Source organism: Amphichorda felina, assembly GCF_050947745.1.
Source record: "Amphichorda felina strain 45539 chromosome Unknown scaffold_4, whole genome shotgun sequence".
In the NCBI taxonomy this organism is placed as follows: domain Eukaryota; kingdom Fungi; phylum Ascomycota; class Sordariomycetes; order Hypocreales; family Bionectriaceae; genus Amphichorda; species Amphichorda felina.
The window spans coordinates 491,736-513,026 of record NW_028145046.1 but is presented as its reverse complement, the minus strand read 5'-3'; the positions used below and the strand labels follow the sequence as shown (position 1 = coordinate 513,026).

Sequence of the window (21,291 nt, the reverse complement as noted above, 5' to 3'; positions counted from 1 at the left end):
TCTGTGTTGGTCGTGGATGAATTGAATCCCTGAGGGCCGCCCTCGAATTGAATTTGCAGTATGTACTCCGTACGGAGTGATGGTGATATCACGATCAACGCATCTTGCCCCTTGCGCTTCCCAAACCAAAGAGCCTATCGGCCACCGTTTTCTGAATCCATGCGCCCCAAACGCCGAGTCGTCCTGACAATGCTTCCCTTTCACCAGTCATGCTTAGAACTCGTCCACCAGCCAGCCCTACTTAGACCACCTCCTCTTAAGCTTTCCTTGCCGCCACCACTATGGCGGAGATCCCGCCCCTCCGGCAGGCGCGCTGTATGCACCAAACCCGCCATGCTCGGCGGCTCCGTTGTCGTTGCTCATTGTCCCATTGAGCAGAGGACATAATCTTTAGAGAATAGCAGTCAGCAAAGTTCTTCAACGGGTGCAAAGACATGTCCATGGAGAGTGTGTCTATGATGGCGTGTCCAGGTGTCATCGTCGAGTCCTATAGTGAGTGAAATGAAATCCATGCGGTCCTCTCCGGGCAAGGATGGCTCGTCTCCGTTCGGCCCTTGCTTGCTCGGCTTCTCGGGCTTCGAGGGCTGCCTGCTGGCGTCTCCGCTCTTGGAGATCTTCCCGGTACCGTCGCATATTGACCCGCTCCTCTTCCCGGGCACGACGCTTCCGCTGTTGTTCAATCTGCGCCTCTTCCTTATGTCGCTTCGCTGCCTCTCTAGCTTTCTCTTTTTCTTCCTGAGCAGCCAGTCGTGCAGTTTCCTTAGCCTGCCTCGCCTCTTCCTGGGCAGCCTGGCGGGCAAGCTTTTCGTGATGTCGTGCTGCTTGTTTTTCAACGCGTTCGCGCTCGGCAGCTTCTTTCCGGCTTTGCCGGTCCGACTCCTGAAGTTTCTCGACCAGGAAGGCCTGCCTCTTTTTGTGCCGTCGTTTTTGCTGGATATTGTCGTTCGCCTGGGCCGCGGACTCCGGGACACGCCACCAATCAAATGACATTCGGGGGGGTGGGGAGAAAGGGGAGTGTTCCATACTTTTTGTTAGTCTTGATGTGGCCGACCTGGCCACAATTGGCACACTTTCGGGTAGTCCCCGTGGCGGCCTTCTCAGCCACTGGGTTAGCTCCTGGGGATCCGGCATCCCCTCCGCCGTGAGCTTTGCTATGCAACTCTTTCTGTTGCTCGCGTGCTTGTCGCCGTGCCTTGTTCTTTTCGAGTCTTTCAAGCTCCTTCTTAATTCTACAACACGGTTAGCATTGCACGCTGCAAAGGTTTCACATACTCAACATACCTAAGTCCTGCAAGACGGTCGTGGTCGGCATTGCCCGTAGGCCGCGAGCTGTAGATGCTGCAAGCAGATATGTGTAAGCTGGTGCTCTAAATAGAAGTCCAACAGGGTCTTTGATAGAGCCTGGGGAGCCTGGGCCAAAAGAGTGGGCTCTAGTGGTGAAGGTCCGCGCAAGGGTTGACCATCTTTGAAGTGCTCTTGCGGGACTGGGCAGCTTGCGCCATTGCCGCGGCGGGCGCCTGGTGAGGCCAGGGAAACGAAGTAGGAGTTTCACATACTCTTTCAATTCCAAATCGGCCTCAGTCCGTCGCTTCATGTACTGCGAAATCACGACAGGGTCGTGAACCACTTCGGTTCGGGTTTGGGTGCTGCCGTCGGGGAGTCGAACGTCGCGGGAGATGCAGATCGCGCGCTTGGGGTGGCGGCTAGAAGAGGTGAAGCCGCTGATCTGGCTGGTTCCGTCATCGAACTGAGCAGGCGTTGCGGCAGTGTGTACGTTGAAGCGGTCGTCCTCGTCCTCGGTCGCCTGGATGTCCTTGTCGTCGTGTTCTTGGGGGTCAGAAAGGGTCGATTTCTGCTTATCCCAAATCTCTCGGATGCCCTCCTCGTACATTGCCTGCTGCTTCTTCACGTTATATGCGTGTCCTCCATTCGCACGTTTTTCGCGTTCCATGGCATCGGCGGATGTAGCCAGGGGTCCCTGTACAGCTTCAATGTAGCCGCCCTTCATTGACGTCCGGATGAAGCTGAATCCCAGGCCATGCCCAGTCGGGTCTCCTTCGCCGTGCAGTTGAAGCATTGCCTTTTGGGCGCAAGCATCGATAAATGCTTTTGTCGTTTTCCAAGGCGCCATCTTGTCAGCCAGCGTCTCTTCCTGCTTCTCCTGTGCCTTCTTCCCGGCTGCGCTTTTAACAATCTTGCTCCCATCGTCGTCCTCATCACCGTCTTCGCCATCAGCCCCATCAGCCATCTGCACATCTTCATCGAAATTGGCGTTCCTAGGATCGTAACCGGCATCTTCCAGCTCCTTGATGCCAAGCTGCATGGCATCAAGCAGACAGACTTCTTCGGGCTTGATCATGGCGCGGACAGCGCTCTCATCCGGGAGTATTTCCCCGGGCTTCAAGCGCCACATACCCTTCTCTCCACTCTCTCTATCATATTGCAGAAATTCCTTTAGCTTCTGGCGATTCTGGGTATCCGTGGAGTCGGCAATATGTCGCGTGATGTCAGACAGTTGGCAGTTGTCCGTACCGCTATGCCGAATCATGCGGAATGCCAGCATTTTCATCCTATTCTTGGATGCATTCGTGACTTTGCGGCTGTGCGGCCCTGGGACCTCAACCGAGGGGAACGTCTGGCCCACAACATGAAGATGGTCAATCTTATGAAGATACCACTTAGAACCCTCTGCGCCTGTTGTGTTCCGTACGATGAGGAAGTCAGTGCCTCGAGGCGTGTGCTTGAATACCGGTGCCCGGTACATCTCATTGTGAAGTGTCGGCACTGTCTCGCCAGCATTCACGGGCCCGAAGAGTGCAAAGGGTGACCGATCTTCAGGTAGAAGGAATCGGTACTCTCCAAGGTCTTGTTTCGGAAGCTGCTCCTCTTCTTTGGCGTCCTTCCTGCGGTAATAATTGATGAGCTTACTGCCCATGCCAAAGCTATTGAGTACTCTTGGCCTTGGCTCGCAATATTCAAACAGCACAGCCGTGGAGTTGTCGCTGATACTCAAGTCTTTCGAGGATGTGAAGACATCTGGGACTTTGCCCCTCATGTGCTTCTTCTTATGGGTCTGCGGCTTGTCGAATTTGATGACATGCCCAGCAAATTTCTTGTATCTGAAACGAGGACGATGGTATTCGTCCGTTGTACCAGGCAGCTTGACCTTGTAGTACGGCCACGTAAGCTTGATGGCAGGCATGCTGTGCTCGACAGAAATATTACCCAGAGTAGCTCGCACCTTGCTCTGGTGGTTTTCTTTGAGCAAGTCGTAGGCCTCATCATTGGAAAGGTTGAATCTAGAGGCGATGTCACGACCTGTCTTTCCATTGGCCACGCGCGTAGTCTCCGTACCATCTGGCCGCACGCGTTTCGATCCCCGGTTGTTATCTTGGGATTCGATCAGAAGGTAAGGGTCTGTCATTTCCAGATGCACACGCTTGGCCCCGCGTCGAGTTGCTTCTTGGAAGTCGTCGAAGGACGGTGCCGTATAACGAGGTATTTCGGGCAGTCCAGTTTTGATAGTCTTGTGCTTCTTGGGTCTTGGTTGCGAGTGGTCCTCGCCGTCCATCAGGAATTCGGCATCCCACTCGTCGTCCTGCTCCGTGTCGGCCGGTCTCTTTCGTGAGGCGGACTCCTGCTCTGCAGCTTGTCGCATGGCAAACTCCCTCTCAACTTCTTCAACTTGGGAACCCCAATCTTCACAGGCCATTTCAATATCGCGGAGAGAGAATCCCATTACAGTTTCGGAGTCAGAGCCTTGGTCGACGTCGAATTGTGTCGGATCTTCCCCTTCCTCGTCGGAGCCCCAGTCACATCGTATAAACCCCCTCGAGTCAGGCTTTTCATTCCTGTATCGCTTTTCCGACGCTTGCGGCCCAGGGACGCGGAAGGCGGTGGCCGTGTCAGCGTCCAGCTCCAAAGTGAGCTTGCTCGTCACCAGTCGCTTTGGTTTCCTGAGCGGCTTTTTCTCCTTCCAAACAGCCTTCTTTGGTGGTAGAATCTCGCTCCATGTCAGAATATGCCCCTTTTTGAAAGCTGGCCATGCGGCCTTGAGCAGATCTTCGACCGTCTCGGCGGGTGCGGGGATGTCTGGGTCCTGGTTGTCGGCGGCGTTGATATGCGGCTCTTGGTCGAAGTTGATGCCAGGAAAGCTGAGAGCTAAATCTGTCGGCTGGGTGTCATCACCGGCATCGACATCTCGAACCTGCGCCCCTGGTGATGGTGCGCCAAGTGCTAGGTCGGTAGGCGATGACGGGCCCTCTCCAAATAGATCGTCGGCGTCGTTGCTAGTGCCACCGTCATCTGTTAGGCCCGGCATCTCGAGTGAAGCGCCCGCGCTAGGCTCTTCTTCGGGAAGCTCATCGTCGCTAATATCTTCAAAGTCCTCGGCATCGTCGGCTTTGTTTGTCTGGTCAAAGGGGGTGTCGTCGATCTTAAGGCCGCCGCTGGTGCCGCCTTGGCTCTGCTCCAGGAGCTTGGCAATTTCCCGGTCGTCGGCAGCGTTTTGCGCCTTCCAGTCGGTCTCGTCAAATGACGAAGATTCATTTTCGTTGGTCATAGCTGTAGTCGTGCCAACATGCGCCCCCTCTCGACATCAACCCGGTCGCGTGGTAGCAGCGGTAGTGACTAGATCATACTTATTCAAGAGCACACCATTATTGGTTCGGCGATGGATGATTCGAAGTCGCGAAGATGTGAGTCGTCGGTGAAGCCGTGAAGTCCGCGTTGCCAAGTTCACGTTTGCGATTTGGAGTCGCGGTTGAAGGCTGGCGACAGCTGGGAGTTGATGAGTCAGCTAAAGTGCGTTGGTGCACGAATGTGGTCTGTGCGTGGGAGTAACTGTCAAGAGTGGGGCATTCCGAGCTGTTGTACCAAAGCCACCTGTCGGGGAACCCAGAGCGGCCATAAACAGCACCGTGGTGTCAGATGCTGGACACTACCAACGCACCTAAGGCTAAGCTTATACAGATGGGAAAATCATGGCTTCCTACTCTTTTGTGTGATTGTGTATGTAGAAGTCTACTCCTAGGTAACGCAAGCTGGGTGTGGAAGAAAGCTGTCCTTCCCACGGACTTGTTCAACTCCGGGACGCATGTGGAAGTACCAGGTGAAGATGATGCTCGGTTATCCGGCACTAGAAAAATTACGAGCAGTAGTGAGGTAAGAAAGGAATTTTATACCCCTAGTGCTAAGGTAGGTACCTGACTTCCTTACTACCTTAGGTCGTACCTTCCGCGAGTCTAACAAGCCTCTTGCCCCCCTCAACTCTACTGATACTCGTAATAGAAGCTCCTGAGAGGGCAGTGAGACGGTGGCATTCGGCGTGGGCGATGGACATAACGGGAGGTACTATGGGGAAGTCTAATAATAATTTGATGTTTACTTTTTTCGACGGATTATTGAAAAAGTATTCCTAAGCTAATTTTCAAAGTAGGCAGTGCCATTTTTTATTTAGTTGCTAGCTTTTTAAGATATGTAAACCATGTTGTCTGCCTCAAGTTAGGCGCCAAGTATCATTGTTTCCACCAACCTAGTGCAACAAATACCACCAACAATAGAGCAGCGAAGATGAGATCTAAAATCCCCAAGTTGTAGATCCGAATGGCTCCAATGAAAATTTTTACTTACTACACACCAATGCTGGGGATGCTGAAACCGTTGGCTGGACCTCTTGAGCTCTCCTAGTCTAGGGTATTTGGCGACATGCCCCTCCGGTGGCGGCGATGGGCCGATGAGGGGCCAAGCGGACAAGATCATCTCCACGCGGTCTCGGGATCTCAGGAGCGTATAAATCCCAAGTCACCCAATTCTTTTCCGTCTCGATTGTTGTGGAGACTCTGTCATTGTCCATACTCCTCATCTTTCTGAGCAGAGGACGGGTTGGCCTCTCGACTGTGCTTTACTCGCCACGCCAAGATGCCCTCAAACACATTCAACGACGAAATAAAGGCCCAGCTAGTAGGAAAGACTCTCCAAGATGTCCCTACACCGTCCGTCATCCTTGACCTGGCAAAGTTAGACGTGAACTGTCAACGTATGCTTGACGCTGTCGAACGACTGTCCCTCTCGTGGCGACCACACATCAAGACGCACAAGGTGAGCTCACCGAGGTTTCTATGAAGTGGACCTATATATATTGACACTTTGTGTCTCATTTTAGACAATAGAGCTCACCCGACTGCAAGTTGGCGATGAGGGAACCTCTCCAGTCAATCTTGTCGTGTCCACAGTTGTGGAAGCGGAGAATGTGACGCCTCTACTCAAGGAGTACCAAAACAGGGGACGCAAAGTCAATGTTTGTTTCCCCCGAATTCTCTGCTATCCCCTGGATTCTTACCATTTTAGGTCCTATATGGCATTCCGCTCTCCCCGTCGATAGTCGACCGCCTGGCGAAGGTTTCGCTTCTGCTGGGGCCTGGTTGCTTGTCTCTCATGATTGACCACCCAAGCCAGCTCCGTTGCGTGGAGGATATACGTTCTAGGTCCGGATATGTTCCGTTGGTGTTTATGAAGGTCGACATGGGGTACAAGCGTGCTGGCGTGATCCCCAGCACGCCGGAATGCGAAGAACTCATTGACCAACTCATGTCAAGCGCCCTGAAGGGCCATTCCATCTTCCACGGTATATACGCCCACGCCGGCCATTCTTATGAGACCCGCGAGGATTGGGAGGCTCTAGACTACCTAGCTGCAGAATTCAAGGCCCTGGAGGACGTGGCAGCCTCAATCAAGTCGCGAAGACCGACCGATTCTTTGACGCTATCGGTAGGAGCCACGCCAACGGCGACGAGCCTGCAGCATCCGCAGCTCAAAGGGCAGGGTTCTGAAGCAGGACCCAGACTAAATGCGATCAACGGTTACCTGCACAAGCTCAAATCGGAAGGCTTTGGCCTCGAGGTCCACGCTGGCGTCTACCCAACGCTGGACCTGCAGCAGCTCGCCACGCACGCGCGCGACAGGTCCTTGCTTTCGGCCTCCTCCATCGCCATCTCGGTCTTGTGTGAAGTTTCGTCCCTGTACCCTAGGCGCGGGCCTAACGAGACCACCGAGGCCCTCATCAATGCTGGGTGCCTCGCCCTCGGCCGCGAGCCCTGCGCTGACATGGGTGCGGAGAAGGGGCAGCATTACAGCGGCTGGGGCGTTGTCATGCCATGGGGCATTGCAAATCCGGAGCCTGGGCCGGATTTTCCAGCTATCCACGGGGGCTGGCAGGTTGGAAAAATAAGCCAGGAACATGGGATTCTTCGCTGGCAGGGGCAACCTGAGGAGGAGCTGAGTTTGGAGTATGGCCAGCGGGTGAGGATCTGGCCGAACCACTCCTGCATTGCTGGCTCTGGGTACGACAAGTACCTAATTGTTGATAGTCGGAGAGTCGGTAAGGAAGATGAAATCGTCGACGTTTGGCCGCGTTGGAGAGGATGGTGAGGTGTCGATGGGTTAAAGGCGAATGGCATCACTGGTTTGGAAGGTGGATTGATTCCTTGTTAAAATAGTGAAGCTACTTAGGCTGCAACGATTTTCTATTCGGGCTGTAGGACCTATAAAATACTACACGATTATGATAGTAATGCCCGTATTGGGATGATATTACTACGCTATTAGCGTTCTTCATGTGATAATATTTGCATGTATACTACAAGATATTATGGCGGTTGATACGGCGGCATGAAACAAGTATTTGATAGGAACCGCGGCCCCATTAGCGATGCTCTTGTCAAAATGAATCATTGGGAACAGTGACGGTCCAGGGGTTGACATGCATTTAACCTTCACTCATTCTAGTAGCTACTGTAGCGAGAATGTGGGAGGCGGCTTCATAATAATCGTGTATTGAGGCTCCTTGTAATAGGACCTTGAAAACCCAAATACAGTCGTTTTATGATAGTAGTTACACTACCACAGACCAATTCACTCTCTTCTATATCACCCAATATCTGACAGCTGTACATAATCAATCTCTCTGCGCTGCCATAATATGCTGAGCATCATACCTACCGGTCCCCCGCTCAAAACAAGTCAATCCCTACTCTGGGTTCTGAATCCATTCCCTAAGCTTCCCAAGGGAGAAAGTGTCGCGTTTCTTCTCAGAGGTGTGAGAGTCCCCGTCGCACCAGCCTGGCGTGCCCATTGACTGTAGCCTCTTACCAACTGGCTGGCAAGAGCCAAAGTCAATCAGTATTGGCTGATCATCTTTGATCATGATGTTGTTCGGGTCGATGTCGTTATGAGCTAGACCCAATCCATGCAAATACTGAACGGCGGACTCGACGCCTTGGCAGAACTTGTCCTTATCTAACTCTCCAAGCCTAGGCTCGAAGACATATTGTTGTAGGGTCATATCATGGCGCTCCAAAAGCACGGAGGTGATGCGCCCACGTCTCAAGCGACAGCCGTAGTAGCGGACTATATTCGGGTGAGACGACTTGGATGTGTTTTCCATGGTGAGCGTCTCGTTGAGAACCTCGGTGGGGATGAAGTTGGTGCCCTTCATAGTATCATACCAGATAAGGCTTGGACGCTTCACATATGCCGAATTGTCATCCAAATGGTCTGGAGCTATTGTTAAGTCGACGTCCGGGGGCAGCTCAGGATCAATCTCCTCGTCGCCGACGCGAAGGAGTGCTGCGTTGCAATCCTCGACGGTTAAGTCTACTCTAGGTTTGGAGAATTCGCCAAAGCAGACCTCGTCATCTCGGGTGATGAAGTAAAAGGTGATACTGGACTCTTTTGTCCTTGAACTCTATGATTCAACAATGACCAGGTCCTGGAGTGATGAAATTATTTGGGGAGCCATAGTGTACATGTAATGAATGCGATCAGTGGTGGATAGTTGTGCAAGATCAGGTTTCAGGGTCCTAAGAACTGACTTAAGAGGCCTATTTTCGCATACAGATCTTGGCGATGTCCGACAATGCCACACAGTTCGTGGATTTGTCCACAAGCATGGACATCTTCGCACTTCGCACGAGGGGGACCAACGCACGATATATAATAAGTATTAAGGCGAAGGGAAACAGATCCTAAGCAAAAGCGGCGGAGGTGCTAGTCCGGATTTAGCGATACACCATGTCACAGAGTCGCAGTCAAACGCATCACCATCAGGGGGTGGAATGGGGGCCAACCTGGATAAGCTGGAATGAACTGATCGACAACTACATGCATCATCTTGGAAACGGAATTTTCGTTCTCCGAGTCGTCACTCCCTTTACTTCATCAGAACAGAACCACCTAGGCTCTAGAAAGCTCCTTCCCTCATCTTTGGCCGGTCGATTTGGAGCGTCCCTGATACTCTGCATTTCAAGAGTCGAGTCAGTGGCGAAGCAACAGGCTGGACGTACGACCCACCCTCCCCGGCTGGATCGGCATTGAGCGCAAGTTGAAACTGCAACACTGGGACCAACACCTTCCAGCAGCGCGCAATCCACCATTTGTTTTGACTTGTCTATCAACATCGGGCCTCTCGATATTCTGTGTGTTTGCTACACTACCTGCGGACCAATGCCGCGGTCATGAAAGCCCTGGGCGTTCTCGCCGCCTTGACGTGGGCAGTATGCGCAGTCGCCGTCCCCTTCAGGGAGTCCCGCGTCACGCAGCTGGCAAAGAGAGGGCAGGTGGATTTTCCGGAACCCAAATACTTTCGTAAGTCTTGTACAAGGCCCTGTGCGGTCTGCTAATGGGGAGATCTGGCTAACAATTGCTTAGAGGAGTCACCGTATGTGTTCAGTCAGGTGGTTGATTAGTGAGAGGCGCTGTTTCTGACAAGCCGCGCAAGTTACAATGCCCACTATGATGAAAGATTCATAGTGAAACAGCTCGGGGAGTTTGAACAGAGGGATGCCATCCGGGCTCTGATCCAGACATATCTGTCGACGTTTCGAGAACTAGGTATCCAGACCTGGCTGATGCACGGCTCCCTTCTAGGCTGGTGGTGGGGGAAGAAGGTAGGCCATTTCTCAGACGGAAGAGGGACAGCGCAGCTAAACAAGGAGCAGATCATGCCATGGGACCTGGACGCGGATGTTCAGATCAGTGAGGCCGACATGTATTACCTTGGGGCATACCACAACATGACAACCTTCTACTACAAATATGACGCCATACCCGAAGGCCGCTTCTACCTGCTCGAGATAAATCCTCACTTTGAGCACCGCGAGCAGGATGACGTGCTCAATGTCATTGACGCGAGGTGGATTGACACAAAGACGGGGCTCTTTATTGATATCACCGCGGCGAGATATCATATTAATCACCCAAGGGGTGAGGGGATTTTATACGACAAGAACGGCCATGAGTTCAAGGTGCGTTCCCCGCTGCTTGGCAGTGGTCGTCGCCTGGTCATCTGACTCCTCTAGGACACGTACCTGTACCCATTACTGGACACTAGGTTTGAAGGAGCCCCCGTCAAGATCCCATATGGGTATAGAGCAATGCTTGAATCGGAGTATGGAAAGAAGGCATTGGTGAACACAAAGTTTCACGGGTAAGTTATATCAGCGGCCCACGTTCCGCCCTGCTAACGATGGCAATGCTAGTCACGTATTTGACGATGATAAGATGGAATGGGTTCCAGAGCAGACAACAGATGACGCCTCATGAGGCTAAACCCCACAGATGTCGCTAATACGGCAGTTGAGAATATGTTGAAATGAAGAATTCGAGACCAAGGCTGAAGTATAATGCAGTACAGGGACATGAGGATTAGTATACTGTTATGATAGACGCAAGACGGGGCTTCGGGTTATGGGAAACAGGCTTTGTACACCAACTCAATGGTCGGGTTGCAGAAAGTTAATTGTGATTAGGTCGGCGTTTGAACAGGAATAAATATGAAATGTTTGCATGTTTCCAGATTTGCACAATATGCGAATTTAACGCTTGTTCTTATGTCCAGGTTCCTGCTATACGGTTACGGGCGGTCACTGAGGTTAGTGGCGAGTATTGGTGACGGTGTTTGGCCCCGCGCTCGATTGCTTGCTTTAACTGCGACGAGCTTAACGCGTCTCCAACACGCGTTCGACAACCTCGACACCTTAAACGTCATTACAGCCTAGGCAATCGGACTCTTCCGATCACATCCGACGATATACTTCCATACAGGTCGACGCCAGTATCGAGGTTTTTATGAACCGCGCAGGGTGCTGAGCCAGTTGCGATGGCGACAGGTTGGGCTTCCCATCACCGATCCGCAGACCTTCCACTGACATCGGCATGACCAGCCCGCGAAGCTCGCGCAGAGCGTCTCAACGAGCGCCTTCGCGGTGCGCAGTACGTTATCTATGTTCTCTATATTTGCCATGTATCAAATTTCTTACGGATGATCCAGGCGCGTCAACGTCGGCGACGACTCATTCAATCTCGACATCGCAGACCTCGGTATCCCACCCGCACCATCGAGCTCTCCAGCCAAGAATCACAATGTCAATACCCGGGCGCCTACAACTGTCCAAAATGAACCGCGCCCAAGCGCCCGGCGACCTCCTCAAAAGCAAACTCCGTACGACCTGCCCGACACATCTAAGGAATCTGGCGCGCAGAGGAGCGATGCGACTTCGGATGTCCGACCGGAGTCGGCGCCAGATGGGACGAGTCGAACTTCTAGGAGTCCCGCGAGTCCAGAGTCATCACATGCAGGCCTCGATGCGCCTCCGGAACCCAGATCCTTGATGGCACGGTCTGAGCCCGACGCTGACGACCCCGGAAGCGTGCCTCCCCCGAGTGATCTACCGACTACGAGACCTGACACTACGGCGGTGGCTATAGATGAGATTGAGGAGAGCCCCATCAATGCGCCGGGAAGCGGGCAGAGGAAGAGGGTGGAATCAGGGAGGGTGCTCCCGTCGAGCGCCAGCTTACAGGGGACTCTGCAATCTGATGACAATGCGCCAATGTCGTCTTCGCCGTTGACGCGCAAATCGAAACGGAGTGACGCAGCAACGTCGGTGCGAACAGTACGCAGCATACGCCAGACACTAAGTCGGTCGCCAGCCGGAGGCGAGGACGAATTGTCACCAGACAGGCCACGGAGCCGAGCGGTGGTAGATGACGAGATCGTGGACCGAGGAACGCTGACAGCGAACAAGGAGCTGGTGCAAGAAGAGTCTGGTGACGACGAAGAGGCTCAGGAGGTTGATGAGACGGAAGCAGCAAAGACTATCGGCAGGAAACGGCCTAGATCAAGCCTGCGCGGTTCTTCGCCGCAGCTAGGGTCCGACGATCGCGAAGATGAGCCTCCGCCAAAGAGGGGCCGTGGACGCCCTAGCAAAAGCCCTGCGACTCAAAAGCAAGGGGCTCCGAAAACAAAAACGAAGCCGCGAGGGCGACCATCGGGACCCAAGGCTAGCGAGAAGGCAAAGACTAAGGACAAACCTCAGGCTTCGCTAAAGAAGCGCAGAGGCAGTGATGAGGGCAGCGTAGGGAACGCAGCCATTGAACTCACAGTCCAACGTTTCGTCCACCATAAGAAACGCGGCGGCGACGATGGTGACGATACTGACCCGCTCCAGTTGGATATTCCGTTTGCCAATCGTACTGGGGAGAGCGCGGTAGATGTATTTTCCCAGGTATGCGATGAAGTGATTGCAAACACTCTCGAAAGATTCCAGGAGATGGCGGATACTGCAACAGATACGGCCAAGAAAAAGGAGTTCCGTATCAAAGCTCGCGCGGTGGAAGCCTACAGGGAGGTTCTCAACTCCCGTCTGCTACAGCATGTGAGTCAATACCAAAGTATCTGATCCAACCAAGGCTAATTTGGGACAGACGATTCATCTGGATCATTGGCACTCGCTACGAAAGCGCCTCCGCCATGCGCAAAAGGAAAAGCTTGAACTAAGGGAAGAGATCATCCGGCTCAAGGCTGAGCGAGAGCAGGTGGCGCTGCGCATGGATGCTGTGCGCATAAAGCATGAGGCAGATACCAAAGAGTCGACTGTGAGTAGAGTTCAGTTCGCACTTGGGCTAGGCTAACCGCGATCTAGTTCTTGCTCAACACATCGAGTACAATGCGCGACATTGACCTGGCGGTGGCACAGGGCCGAGAAGCACCAGAACTGTCGGCCAAAGCACAGAAGGAGGCAGAGCTGGCGAACCTTGAGCTGGCTGTGGCCCAGATATCGGACCTGGCAAGTTCTGCAGGGTCAACAGGCGGGCTTCTCAGCCAGATCAGGGATTTCAACTCGTTCTTGGAACGCGCCGCCGTGGCACTGGAGTCTAGATGAAAGGAAGAATTCTGCTAATATGCTTCTCAATTCGAAACGCCTGCAACCTGACACACGGTATTTACAAATCAACCCTAGTTGATCTTGGCATTGCTAAAATCCATCTCAGGATGCTCTGCCTGGAACTTCTTGAGGATGTTCATCTTCTTCTGCTCATCAGACGAGGGCAGGCCCTGCTCCTTCTGGCGCTGGTCATACATCATCTTCTCGACCATGCCGCGCGTCTCGCCGTCGAGATCGGACAGCTTGGAGGACTCGGGCTGAATTTTGGTGACGTCGATCTTGGGCGCGTCGGTGATGACATGCGCCCACCACTCCATTTTGTTGGCCTTGTCGAGATGGATCTCAACAGTCTTGGTACCATCGGAGTTGCTCGAGAGGGTCCAGGTAGAGTCTTCGACGTTGACATCGTGGGGGGTCTCGCCCTGTTGCGACGGGGTTAGAACGGAGGGGGGTGAGCCCGGGACGGGAGTGCGGGCTGTACGTTTATAATGGGAGGATGGCCCTTCAGGCCGGCCACAAGCTTCCTCTTCTTGATCTCGATGGCGAGATCCCTGGACTTCATATTGCCGGGGACCGTGAAGGTGATGTCGAGCTCATGGATCTGCTGCGACCACTTGTACGGTAGTGCGGCCTGCTCCTCGGCCTCCTTTGCGCGGGCGGCAGTCTCATCGGCGGGCGTGGGTTCTGTCTGTAGGTTAGATCGTCCATGCATCCATATTAAATAGAAAAGCCAGGCCTACCTTTGTCAGCCATGTTGACGTGCACAGCGTGGTTCCGTATGCGTGTGGAAGGTGATCGAAGTGGGATGTCGAACTGGGAGGTGGAGGGGCAACTTTATGGTGGGTGGGCTGGATCGCTGCGGCGGTTCACCGACCCTTGTCGTTTTGCGCTAAGACCGTGCTAGAAGCTGCCTGGGGCTGGGGTCAGACCTGGCTCGAGCTTTATATTCCAACCTCACCCCGAACGCCTTTCCAGGTTCCAACCACCGTAACCTTAACTTCTCACAACCCTCAAAACAGTCCCAAGACTGCCTCTGGGAGCTGCAGCCATGTCCCGACCATCTAACAGCGCCATCTCGGTGCGCCACATGTCGGCGGTCGGCGGCGGCAGCAACCCCCCCCAGCGCACCGACGACCAAGACGAGACCTGCCCTGTGTGCAAGACGACGCGCTACTTCAACAAGGACATGGAGTTCCGCATCAACCCGGAGTGCTACCACCGCATGTGCAAGACGTGCGTCGAGCGCATCTTCAAGGACGGGCCCAACCAGTGCCCCTACGCGACCTGCCACAAGACCCTGCGCCTGCGTGGCTTCCGGAAGCCCTGGTTCGCCGACCTGGCCGTCGAGCGCGAGGTTGACATCCGCCGCCGCGTTGCTGCCGTCTTCAACAAGGTCGAGGACGACTTTGAGTCGCTCGACGCGTACAACGACTACCTCGACATGGTGGAGTGCCTGACGGCCGACATGGTCAACGGCAACGACGAGGCGCGCCGCGAGGCCGAGGCCAAGCTGTCCAAGTGGGAGGCGCAGCACCGCGCCGAGATTGAGCGCAACAAGCGGCTGGCGCGTGAGACGGAGGACGCGCGGCAGCGGCGCCTGGCCGCGGAGCAGGAGGCGGCCAAGCAGCGGCGGATGCGCGAGCTGCAGGCCGAGGCGGACGAGAAGGCCAGCGCGGTCCGGTTCAAGGAGGAGATGCTCGACTCTCTGCAGAGCGCGGAGATGGGGCGGGCGAACGAGGCGGTCGACCGGGTCCTGCTCAAGAAGCGGGGGCAGCGGAACCGAGATGCGGCGCTGGATGTCATGGCCGCGGGCGCGGGTGGCTTGTCGATCCGGGGCCTGCGGGAAAAGAAGACTGTTGTTGTCGACGATGGGCCCTACGACCCCTACGGAGGATTGGATCTGGCGCCGTCCAGGGTGGACTTGTCTTCGGATAAGCTGTCCCAGTACAGGAACGAGTGGCTGGACGTGACGAGGACAAAGGACGACTACAAGGTCGGAGGGTACAGCCCGGACGAATACCTGAAGAGGGCACTATTCGAGGCTTTCTCCGGGCTGGGCGTCTTTATCGGAGAGGATAAGATGGAAAAGGGAGTGTCTACTGCTGCCGCGGCGCAAGCTGCCGTCTCAGACCAGAGCGCGGGCAGGATGGACGTGGATGATCCGTTCTGAACAATTCAAGGCAGGTGTTGCAGTTTGGACCATTGATATTACCTTGCACATAGCTTGGCGTTACGGCGGAATACATTGGATGGGTAACGATAGTACATAAGGGCTCTCGCATTTAGAGAGGATTTGGAGTTACGGATATCAGACATAATAAAACGGACCGACCATTAGGTCCAAGGGGCCCGTACTTAACATACAAGCGTTCTAATGATATGCTGTATTCCTGCTTCGTAACTACTGTCATCACCCCCTATATGCTAATGACCTGTTTCCTCCCCCTTAATAATTCTCAGTACCGGAAGAACGCCTCGCTGGATAATGCGATGATGAAAATGTGACCCTAGACGATGGCACGCGTAGATAGTGCTAGAATGCGAAGCGAACGATGTAGCCCACGCTCAACTCGACGGCGTCTAGAATGATTCTGATCACTGCTGCCACGGTGATTGCTGTGCGGGACGAGGGAAGACGGGTTGTGTGGGGAGCTGATCAAGGCCACCCCCAATGGGCTGCTGGTTGTGTTGCCATCCCATGCCGGTGTTGTGGTTAACAAAGGCACTTTGGCGGAAGGGGTTCGTGCTGCCAGTTGGCTGTGGAGCGAGGGCGCCACCGGCAGTCTGTGGACGCTGCTGGTCCACTGACTGGGGCGACGTCTTCCGAGCAAATGGATTGGTCCCCGTCGGCGTGGCTTGGAGAGGGGCGGGGGGCTGGTACTGGGGTTGGGATTGGAAGGGCGAGTTGGTGCCAGAGTTATACGGAGACTGGCTCTGGGGAGAGCGGGCGAAAGGGTTTGTTGACTGGCGCTGGAGCGGGTTGGCTGTGGGAGAGGAGACGTTGGATGATGGAGGGCTCTGCATTCCGGTCTGCTGGGTCATGAGCATGGACTGGCGGAAAGGATTCGTGCTCTGCTGTCCGGTCTGCGTCGGCTGGAGGAAACCCGGCTGCCCAGTCTGAGCCGGCTGCATGAAACTCGGTTGCCCCGTCTGCATGGCCTGGAGCCCGCCTTGTCCTGGGTTCTGGAAGCTGGCCATGGAGTCCTGGGGAATGGTGCCAAGTGCGCCGGGTTGGAAGCTCTGCTGCTGGGGAGTGAAGCCTCCGAAGCCGGCACCAGTGGGCTGGGGTGCCATGAATTGACCTGTTTGCTGTGGTTGCTGCATCTGTTGCTGGTATGGGCTGTTGGAGAGGAACCCGCTAGGCTGTGACTGCACAAAACCATTGTTGGCCGGGAATTGCGTGGCTGTAGGCTGGGGCTGGAAGCCATTATTCAAGGGGTTGGCGGTTGGCTGGCTGCTGACCTGTGTAGCCATAGGGGTATTGTTCACCTGTGTGGGCAAAGGGGTCTGTTTCTCTTCTATAGATTCAAAGAAGTCGATTAAGTTAGTATCGGAACCCTTGTTGGCCTGGGGTTTGGACTCCGGTTTGGACTCTGTTGGCTTGGATCCGTTGGATTTGGGGAACGGGTTGTTGGAAACAGGCGTGGGGAAGTCGTCATCGTCGACCTTGCTGAAAGGCTTTGACGAGGAGCCTCCCCTTCTCTTGGCCGCCTGCTCAGCTATGTATTGTCTCCGATTGATCTCAAAGTCGGGGTCGTTGAGGTATTCCTCCAACTGGCGGGCCAAGTGCACCGGCGCATGCTTGAGCTTGGGAACCTGGACTCGCGTGTGGTGCTCGTGCTGGCGGGCCACGCTGAGATACCCCACCACAAGCTCAGTCTGTCTGGTAAAGGTTCGATAGATATCCATTGCGCGCTCGGCGTCGGTCTTGGACAGTTCGAAGAAGTGACCTGGCATAGGTGTTAGGGGGAGGGATTGCGTGAAACATGGGGAGTTCAAAACGTACCCAGAATGTTGATCAGACCCTGATTGGCAACCTGGAACAGCGCTAGGAGATCCAGAACCAGAAGGCGAAAGGCGGTGATTGTGATCTCGTTTTCGGGCTCCGAAGTTAGGAGCTACCCAGGTTTAGCATATTGTATCACGGACATCTGGACAAGTAGCTGTCTACTCACATCGCATTTCAGCAGCGCAGACAGCTGGCGCTGGACAGTTTCTGTCTGTCGCAAGAGTCCCTTTTCTACCGTAGTTTGCTCCAGCTTCGACTCATTCACTCGGACCCAGTCGATCATGGTCTCGCGGAAGGCCCGCGTGCGCTCAGAGAGGTAGTTGGCATAGTGCCGGATGTTTCGACCCTGCGTCACAGCTGTTTGCCCCGAGTATCTGTCAGTTGGTTTGAGATCAGACAGTGTGCATGTAATGCTTGAACTAACCGTCGGTGAAGTTGCTAATGGCAAGAGAGTTGCGATTTCTGGCTAGCAGCGCGAGAGTGACGTCGGGCTCACCCTCGCGAATCATGAGATGGACGGTGATGAGGCTCTTGAAGACGACGGTCCAAGTGGCATCCCCTAGGCGGTACTGTAGCGCGCGGATGACCTCTGTGATACTCTTCTCGCCCGAATGCGTCGCGACGAGGAGGTGCTCGATGTACTTTGTCTTGGGGGGCGCATTCTGGAGCTGTGGTTAGTTCACGGGCGGCGTGGGGAGTAGAGGTCGCGCGTGGAGGCCGCACCTTGATCTTGGTTGCGCCCTTGACGGACTTTTCGAAAGAGCTGGACATGATGCGAGTGGCTGGTCCGGCAGCGGCGGCAGCAGGAGGCCAGACTCGGGCGACGAGTCGATATGGTGATGCAATGTAGAGAAGAGAGGGAGAGGGAGGCTTGGTTGGCACTTGGCAGCAATGATGATGGGTGACAGGGGTGGTTGGGCAGCGGGTACCAGATAACGTTGTTCCGGGCGACTCGGATACCCGAGATTTGGTGGGCAGCAGGCGGGGAGAGAAGTATCGCGCTAACACTTTCGCTCCGGACCCTGTTCGGTGAGCCATGAGGTCAACTGCTGTGGATCGACCTGGAACCGAGACACGACACTTGCATTTGAGAGTAACCGATACGGGCGAGAAGTCATCCTTCACCTAGAGAACTTGGTACGGGACGTGCGACTAGTAGTATTTACGCCTTCTATGGAATACATGTATGCTGGGGTATTTTTTTCTTTGACAGTGACACTTGTCCTGTCCAATGGAGCGCAAAAAAAAACTAACTGAACAAGCATACGCGTTGGTGCCAAGCACCTGATAAAACACGGAAATCAAAAACAATCGCAAAATAACCAATCCAAGAAGCCTCTTCCATTCATAATAAATCAGAGCTGTTTTCAATGCGTCCGATGAAGTAACAAGGTCGTGTGTCGGACGCTTATATCATGCTGCCATCCGTGCCCTTCCACCCAAGCCACTGAAGCCCCGAAGGGAGAGCCGGGGCGGTCGGGACGGGGGCAGATACATCATTTGGGGCACGCGGTTCTCATCATCTAGAGAGATAGTCAGCATCCGTGAACGTTTGGAGCAGAGGCGGGCAAGTTGGGGTGCTTACACTTATTTGAATGGAAGGGATGAAGAGAAGAAAAAGAGAAGAAGCTGTGGTGCGCGCGCGCCCAAAATTTATGAGGGCGCGGAATTTCGTCGGCTCAACCATTGGTGGGCCTGTGGCTGCCAGTGGGGTGATGCAAGAGAGCTCGCTACCATTTTGAGCCTTGTTCTATCCGTAACGTAGGGTCCCCGAACTTTCGCGTACGATTCTCATCACAGTGGATATGAGGCCCTCAGTCTGCCGCTGTGGCCTCATGCTACGTCAAAGGACCTGCTTGAGGGCATTTTTGGTCCCAATTCCTACTCGGGCACCGTCGAGGCAGTTCAGTAGCGGTTCCTGGCGCCGATCACCCGTTGCGACAGACAGGCAGAAGCAATTGCTCGACACATGGTCACGATGTACGCCTTCCATACAGGCGTTCTCTTCTTTGTCTAGGTCTAATTTAAACTAGATCGTAAGGATGCCAGTGCGCCATCCGAGAAAACACAGGGCGAGGAATATGTTGGGTTCATAGGTAAGCGACGAAATGTCGGCAAGCATCTCTCCTTTGCCGACCTCACCCTGCGTTCGGGACAGGTTGTCCAGCTGTGCTCCAAGGCCGAAGTCGATGCCGACGCCCACGAGAAGTTCCGCCAAATTCCTGCACATTCCCCTGTTGTCGTCCGTGCCGACCTAGATCAGCCCGATCCCGCCGAACAGGACCGCAATGCGAAGCCCACGCTCAACACGCGGGATGTCCAGATGCTCAACGACTTCCCCAAGGATGTGATAGTCACACCCGAGACAGTCTTCCCGCAGACGAAGCGCCATCTCCAAATCCGCTTCCACCCCGAGTTGCGAGCACGGCTTCGTTTCAGGTCGTGGCTGAAGGGAGTGCTGAATCAGGGACTGCTGGACAAGGGATTCACCGACGTCGAGACGCCGACGCTGTTCAAATCGACCCCGGAGGGTGCCAGGGAGTTTCTGGTGCCCACGCGCCAGAAGGGGACGGCCTATGCCCTGACGCAGAGCCCGCAGCAATACAAACAGATGCTCATTGCTAGCGGTATTGACCGGTACATGCAGTGGGCGCGCTGCTATCGCGACGAGGACTCTCGGGCGGACCGACAGCCCGAGTTCTCCCAGGTTAGTATTGCTTATGTATCTTCTGTTCTGGAAACCAACTGACCCTGGCTAGCTTGATATGGAGTGGGCTTTTGCAGATGCCACTCAAGTTCGACAAGACATCAATGACATAATCCTAAAAGCTCTTTCATTGCTGCGACCCGCCCATAGCTACCAGGATTTCCGTGGCGAAAGGATACCCGTCGTATCATCGCTGCCTGACGGGGCTTCCGAGACCGAAGGCCCCCCGGCACACCGGTTCACGACGCTCAAGTTTGCGGACAGCATCGCCATGTACGGGACTGACAAGCCAGATCTTCGAATCCCTGGAAGGGTAAGTTACCATGTTTTGCTTCTGGGTATTTGAGCTGACACCACCAAGATCAACCAAATACCCATCCCCGACAGTGCTCGGCATTTCGTCAGCATGATCACCTATCTGCCCGACCCCATGGTGGAAGCCTTCTCCCTTCCACTAAACGACAGCTCACCTGAGATGTCTCGCCGATTTGTGGTTGACTTCATGAAGGACCTGCCAAAACAATTCACCAACAACTCCGACGGCATGCCCCAGGTCCTCATCTATGACTCTAGCAAACCCCTGTGCGGTTTCTCGTCCATCGGATTTGAATATGAGAGTATTCTAGAGGCAGTCCCTGGTTCAAAAGATCTGAAGGATGGAGACCTTGTTGTTTTCCAGGCCCGCCCCAAACCCGAGGGACAGTACACCTCTTCATCCACCAAGATTGGCGAGCTTCGGAGCCTTCTGTGGAAAGCCCTTCTGGAGGAGGGCCACATGGAGAAGCCGCGCCTCGGAGATCCGGGGTCCCTGCAGTTTGTGTGGGTCACCGAGTTCCCCATGTTCCAGCCGGTGGAGGAAGACGAACCTTGGAAGGCGAAGGACGCGGGTGCTGGTATCGCCGCCAGCCACCACCCGTTCACTGCGCCCCTCTCCCGGGAGGACCTGGAGCTCTTGTTCACGGATCCCCTGCAGGCCCGGAGCGCCGCGTATGACCTCGTCCTGAACGGCATCGAGATTGGCGGCGGCAGCGAGCGTAACCACGTCGCCGATGTTCAGGAGTTCATCATGCGGGACGTGCTCAAGATGTCGGACCAGAGGGTCAGAGACTTTTCCCACCTCTTCGAGGCGCTACGAGCGGGATGCCCACCGCATGCCGGTTTCGCCCTCGGCTTCGACCGCATGGTGGCGCTCATGACGGATACGGCGACGGTGCGGGACGTCATGGCATTCCCCAAGACGATGAAGGGCGAGGACCCAACAGTCAAGTCCCCGAGCAAGGTCAGCGACGAGCAGCTGGCGCCGTATGGCCTAGCGCTTCGTGGTAAGTCGGGTTAAGCCGTCAATTTGTGGT

The 21,291-nt window shown here is 54.7% G+C and overlaps 9 protein-coding genes across 9 annotated transcripts; 5 read left to right on the top strand and 4 right to left on the bottom strand.

Annotated features, from left to right (window-relative positions):
- Positions 1-474: 474 nt before the first annotated feature.
- On the bottom strand, positions 475-4,561 carry ACO1O0_003909 (histone acetyltransferase; the record flags this gene model as incomplete). The annotated part of the gene is made up of 4 exons (XM_083193352.1): positions 475-907; positions 1,026-1,229; positions 1,282-1,338; positions 1,557-4,561. The coding sequence occupies 4 exons, from the start codon at positions 4,559-4,561 to the stop codon at positions 475-477; spliced, it is 3,699 nt and encodes a 1,232-aa protein (XP_083050300.1).
- Positions 4,562-5,919: 1,358 nt separating this feature from the next.
- Positions 5,920-7,428, top strand: ACO1O0_003908 (uncharacterized protein; the record flags this gene model as incomplete). The annotated part of the gene is made up of 3 exons (XM_083193351.1): positions 5,920-6,099; positions 6,164-6,298; positions 6,349-7,428. 3 exons carry the CDS (start codon positions 5,920-5,922, stop codon positions 7,426-7,428), a joined length of 1,395 nt encoding a protein of 464 aa, XP_083050299.1.
- Positions 7,429-8,026: 598 nt separating this feature from the next.
- Positions 8,027-8,694, bottom strand: ACO1O0_003907 (uncharacterized protein; the record flags this gene model as incomplete). The annotated part of the gene is made up of 2 exons (XM_083193350.1): positions 8,027-8,657; positions 8,687-8,694. The coding sequence occupies 2 exons, from the start codon at positions 8,692-8,694 to the stop codon at positions 8,027-8,029; spliced, it is 639 nt and encodes a 212-aa protein (XP_083050298.1).
- Positions 8,695-9,512: 818 nt separating this feature from the next.
- On the top strand, positions 9,513-10,599 carry MNN4_1 (LicD family-domain-containing protein; the record flags this gene model as incomplete). Its single annotated transcript, XM_083193349.1, has 4 exons — positions 9,513-9,642; positions 9,808-10,301; positions 10,356-10,483; positions 10,536-10,599. The coding sequence occupies 4 exons, from the start codon at positions 9,513-9,515 to the stop codon at positions 10,597-10,599; spliced, it is 816 nt and encodes a 271-aa protein (XP_083050297.1).
- Positions 10,600-11,155: 556 nt separating this feature from the next.
- Positions 11,156-13,220, top strand: ACO1O0_003905 (uncharacterized protein; the record flags this gene model as incomplete). The annotated part of the gene is made up of 5 exons (XM_083193348.1): positions 11,156-11,165; positions 11,220-11,268; positions 11,327-12,713; positions 12,763-12,933; positions 12,981-13,220. 5 exons carry the CDS (start codon positions 11,156-11,158, stop codon positions 13,218-13,220), a joined length of 1,857 nt encoding a protein of 618 aa, XP_083050296.1.
- A 74-nt stretch (positions 13,221-13,294) lies between these two features.
- ACO1O0_003904 (HSP20-like chaperone) lies at positions 13,295-13,976 on the bottom strand (the record flags this gene model as incomplete). The annotated part of the gene is made up of 3 exons (XM_083193347.1): positions 13,295-13,645; positions 13,705-13,907; positions 13,964-13,976. The coding sequence occupies 3 exons, from the start codon at positions 13,974-13,976 to the stop codon at positions 13,295-13,297; spliced, it is 567 nt and encodes a 188-aa protein (XP_083050295.1).
- A 295-nt stretch (positions 13,977-14,271) lies between these two features.
- Positions 14,272-15,393, top strand: TFB3 (TFIIH/NER complex subunit TFB3; the record flags this gene model as incomplete). Its single annotated transcript, XM_083193346.1, has 1 exon — positions 14,272-15,393. The coding sequence occupies one exon, from the start codon at positions 14,272-14,274 to the stop codon at positions 15,391-15,393; it is 1,122 nt and encodes a 373-aa protein (XP_083050294.1).
- A 425-nt stretch (positions 15,394-15,818) lies between these two features.
- On the bottom strand, positions 15,819-18,003 carry ACO1O0_003902 (ANTH domain-containing protein; the record flags this gene model as incomplete). Its single annotated transcript, XM_083193345.1, has 5 exons — positions 15,819-17,173; positions 17,230-17,341; positions 17,399-17,589; positions 17,657-17,894; positions 17,956-18,003. 5 exons carry the CDS (start codon positions 18,001-18,003, stop codon positions 15,819-15,821), a joined length of 1,944 nt encoding a protein of 647 aa, XP_083050293.1.
- Positions 18,004-19,201: 1,198 nt separating this feature from the next.
- Positions 19,202-21,275, top strand: MSD1 (aspartate--tRNA ligase MSD1; the record flags this gene model as incomplete). Its single annotated transcript, XM_083193344.1, has 4 exons — positions 19,202-19,212; positions 19,282-19,939; positions 19,992-20,252; positions 20,301-21,275. 4 exons carry the CDS (start codon positions 19,202-19,204, stop codon positions 21,273-21,275), a joined length of 1,905 nt encoding a protein of 634 aa, XP_083050292.1.
- Between the last annotated feature and the right edge of the window lie 16 nt (positions 21,276-21,291).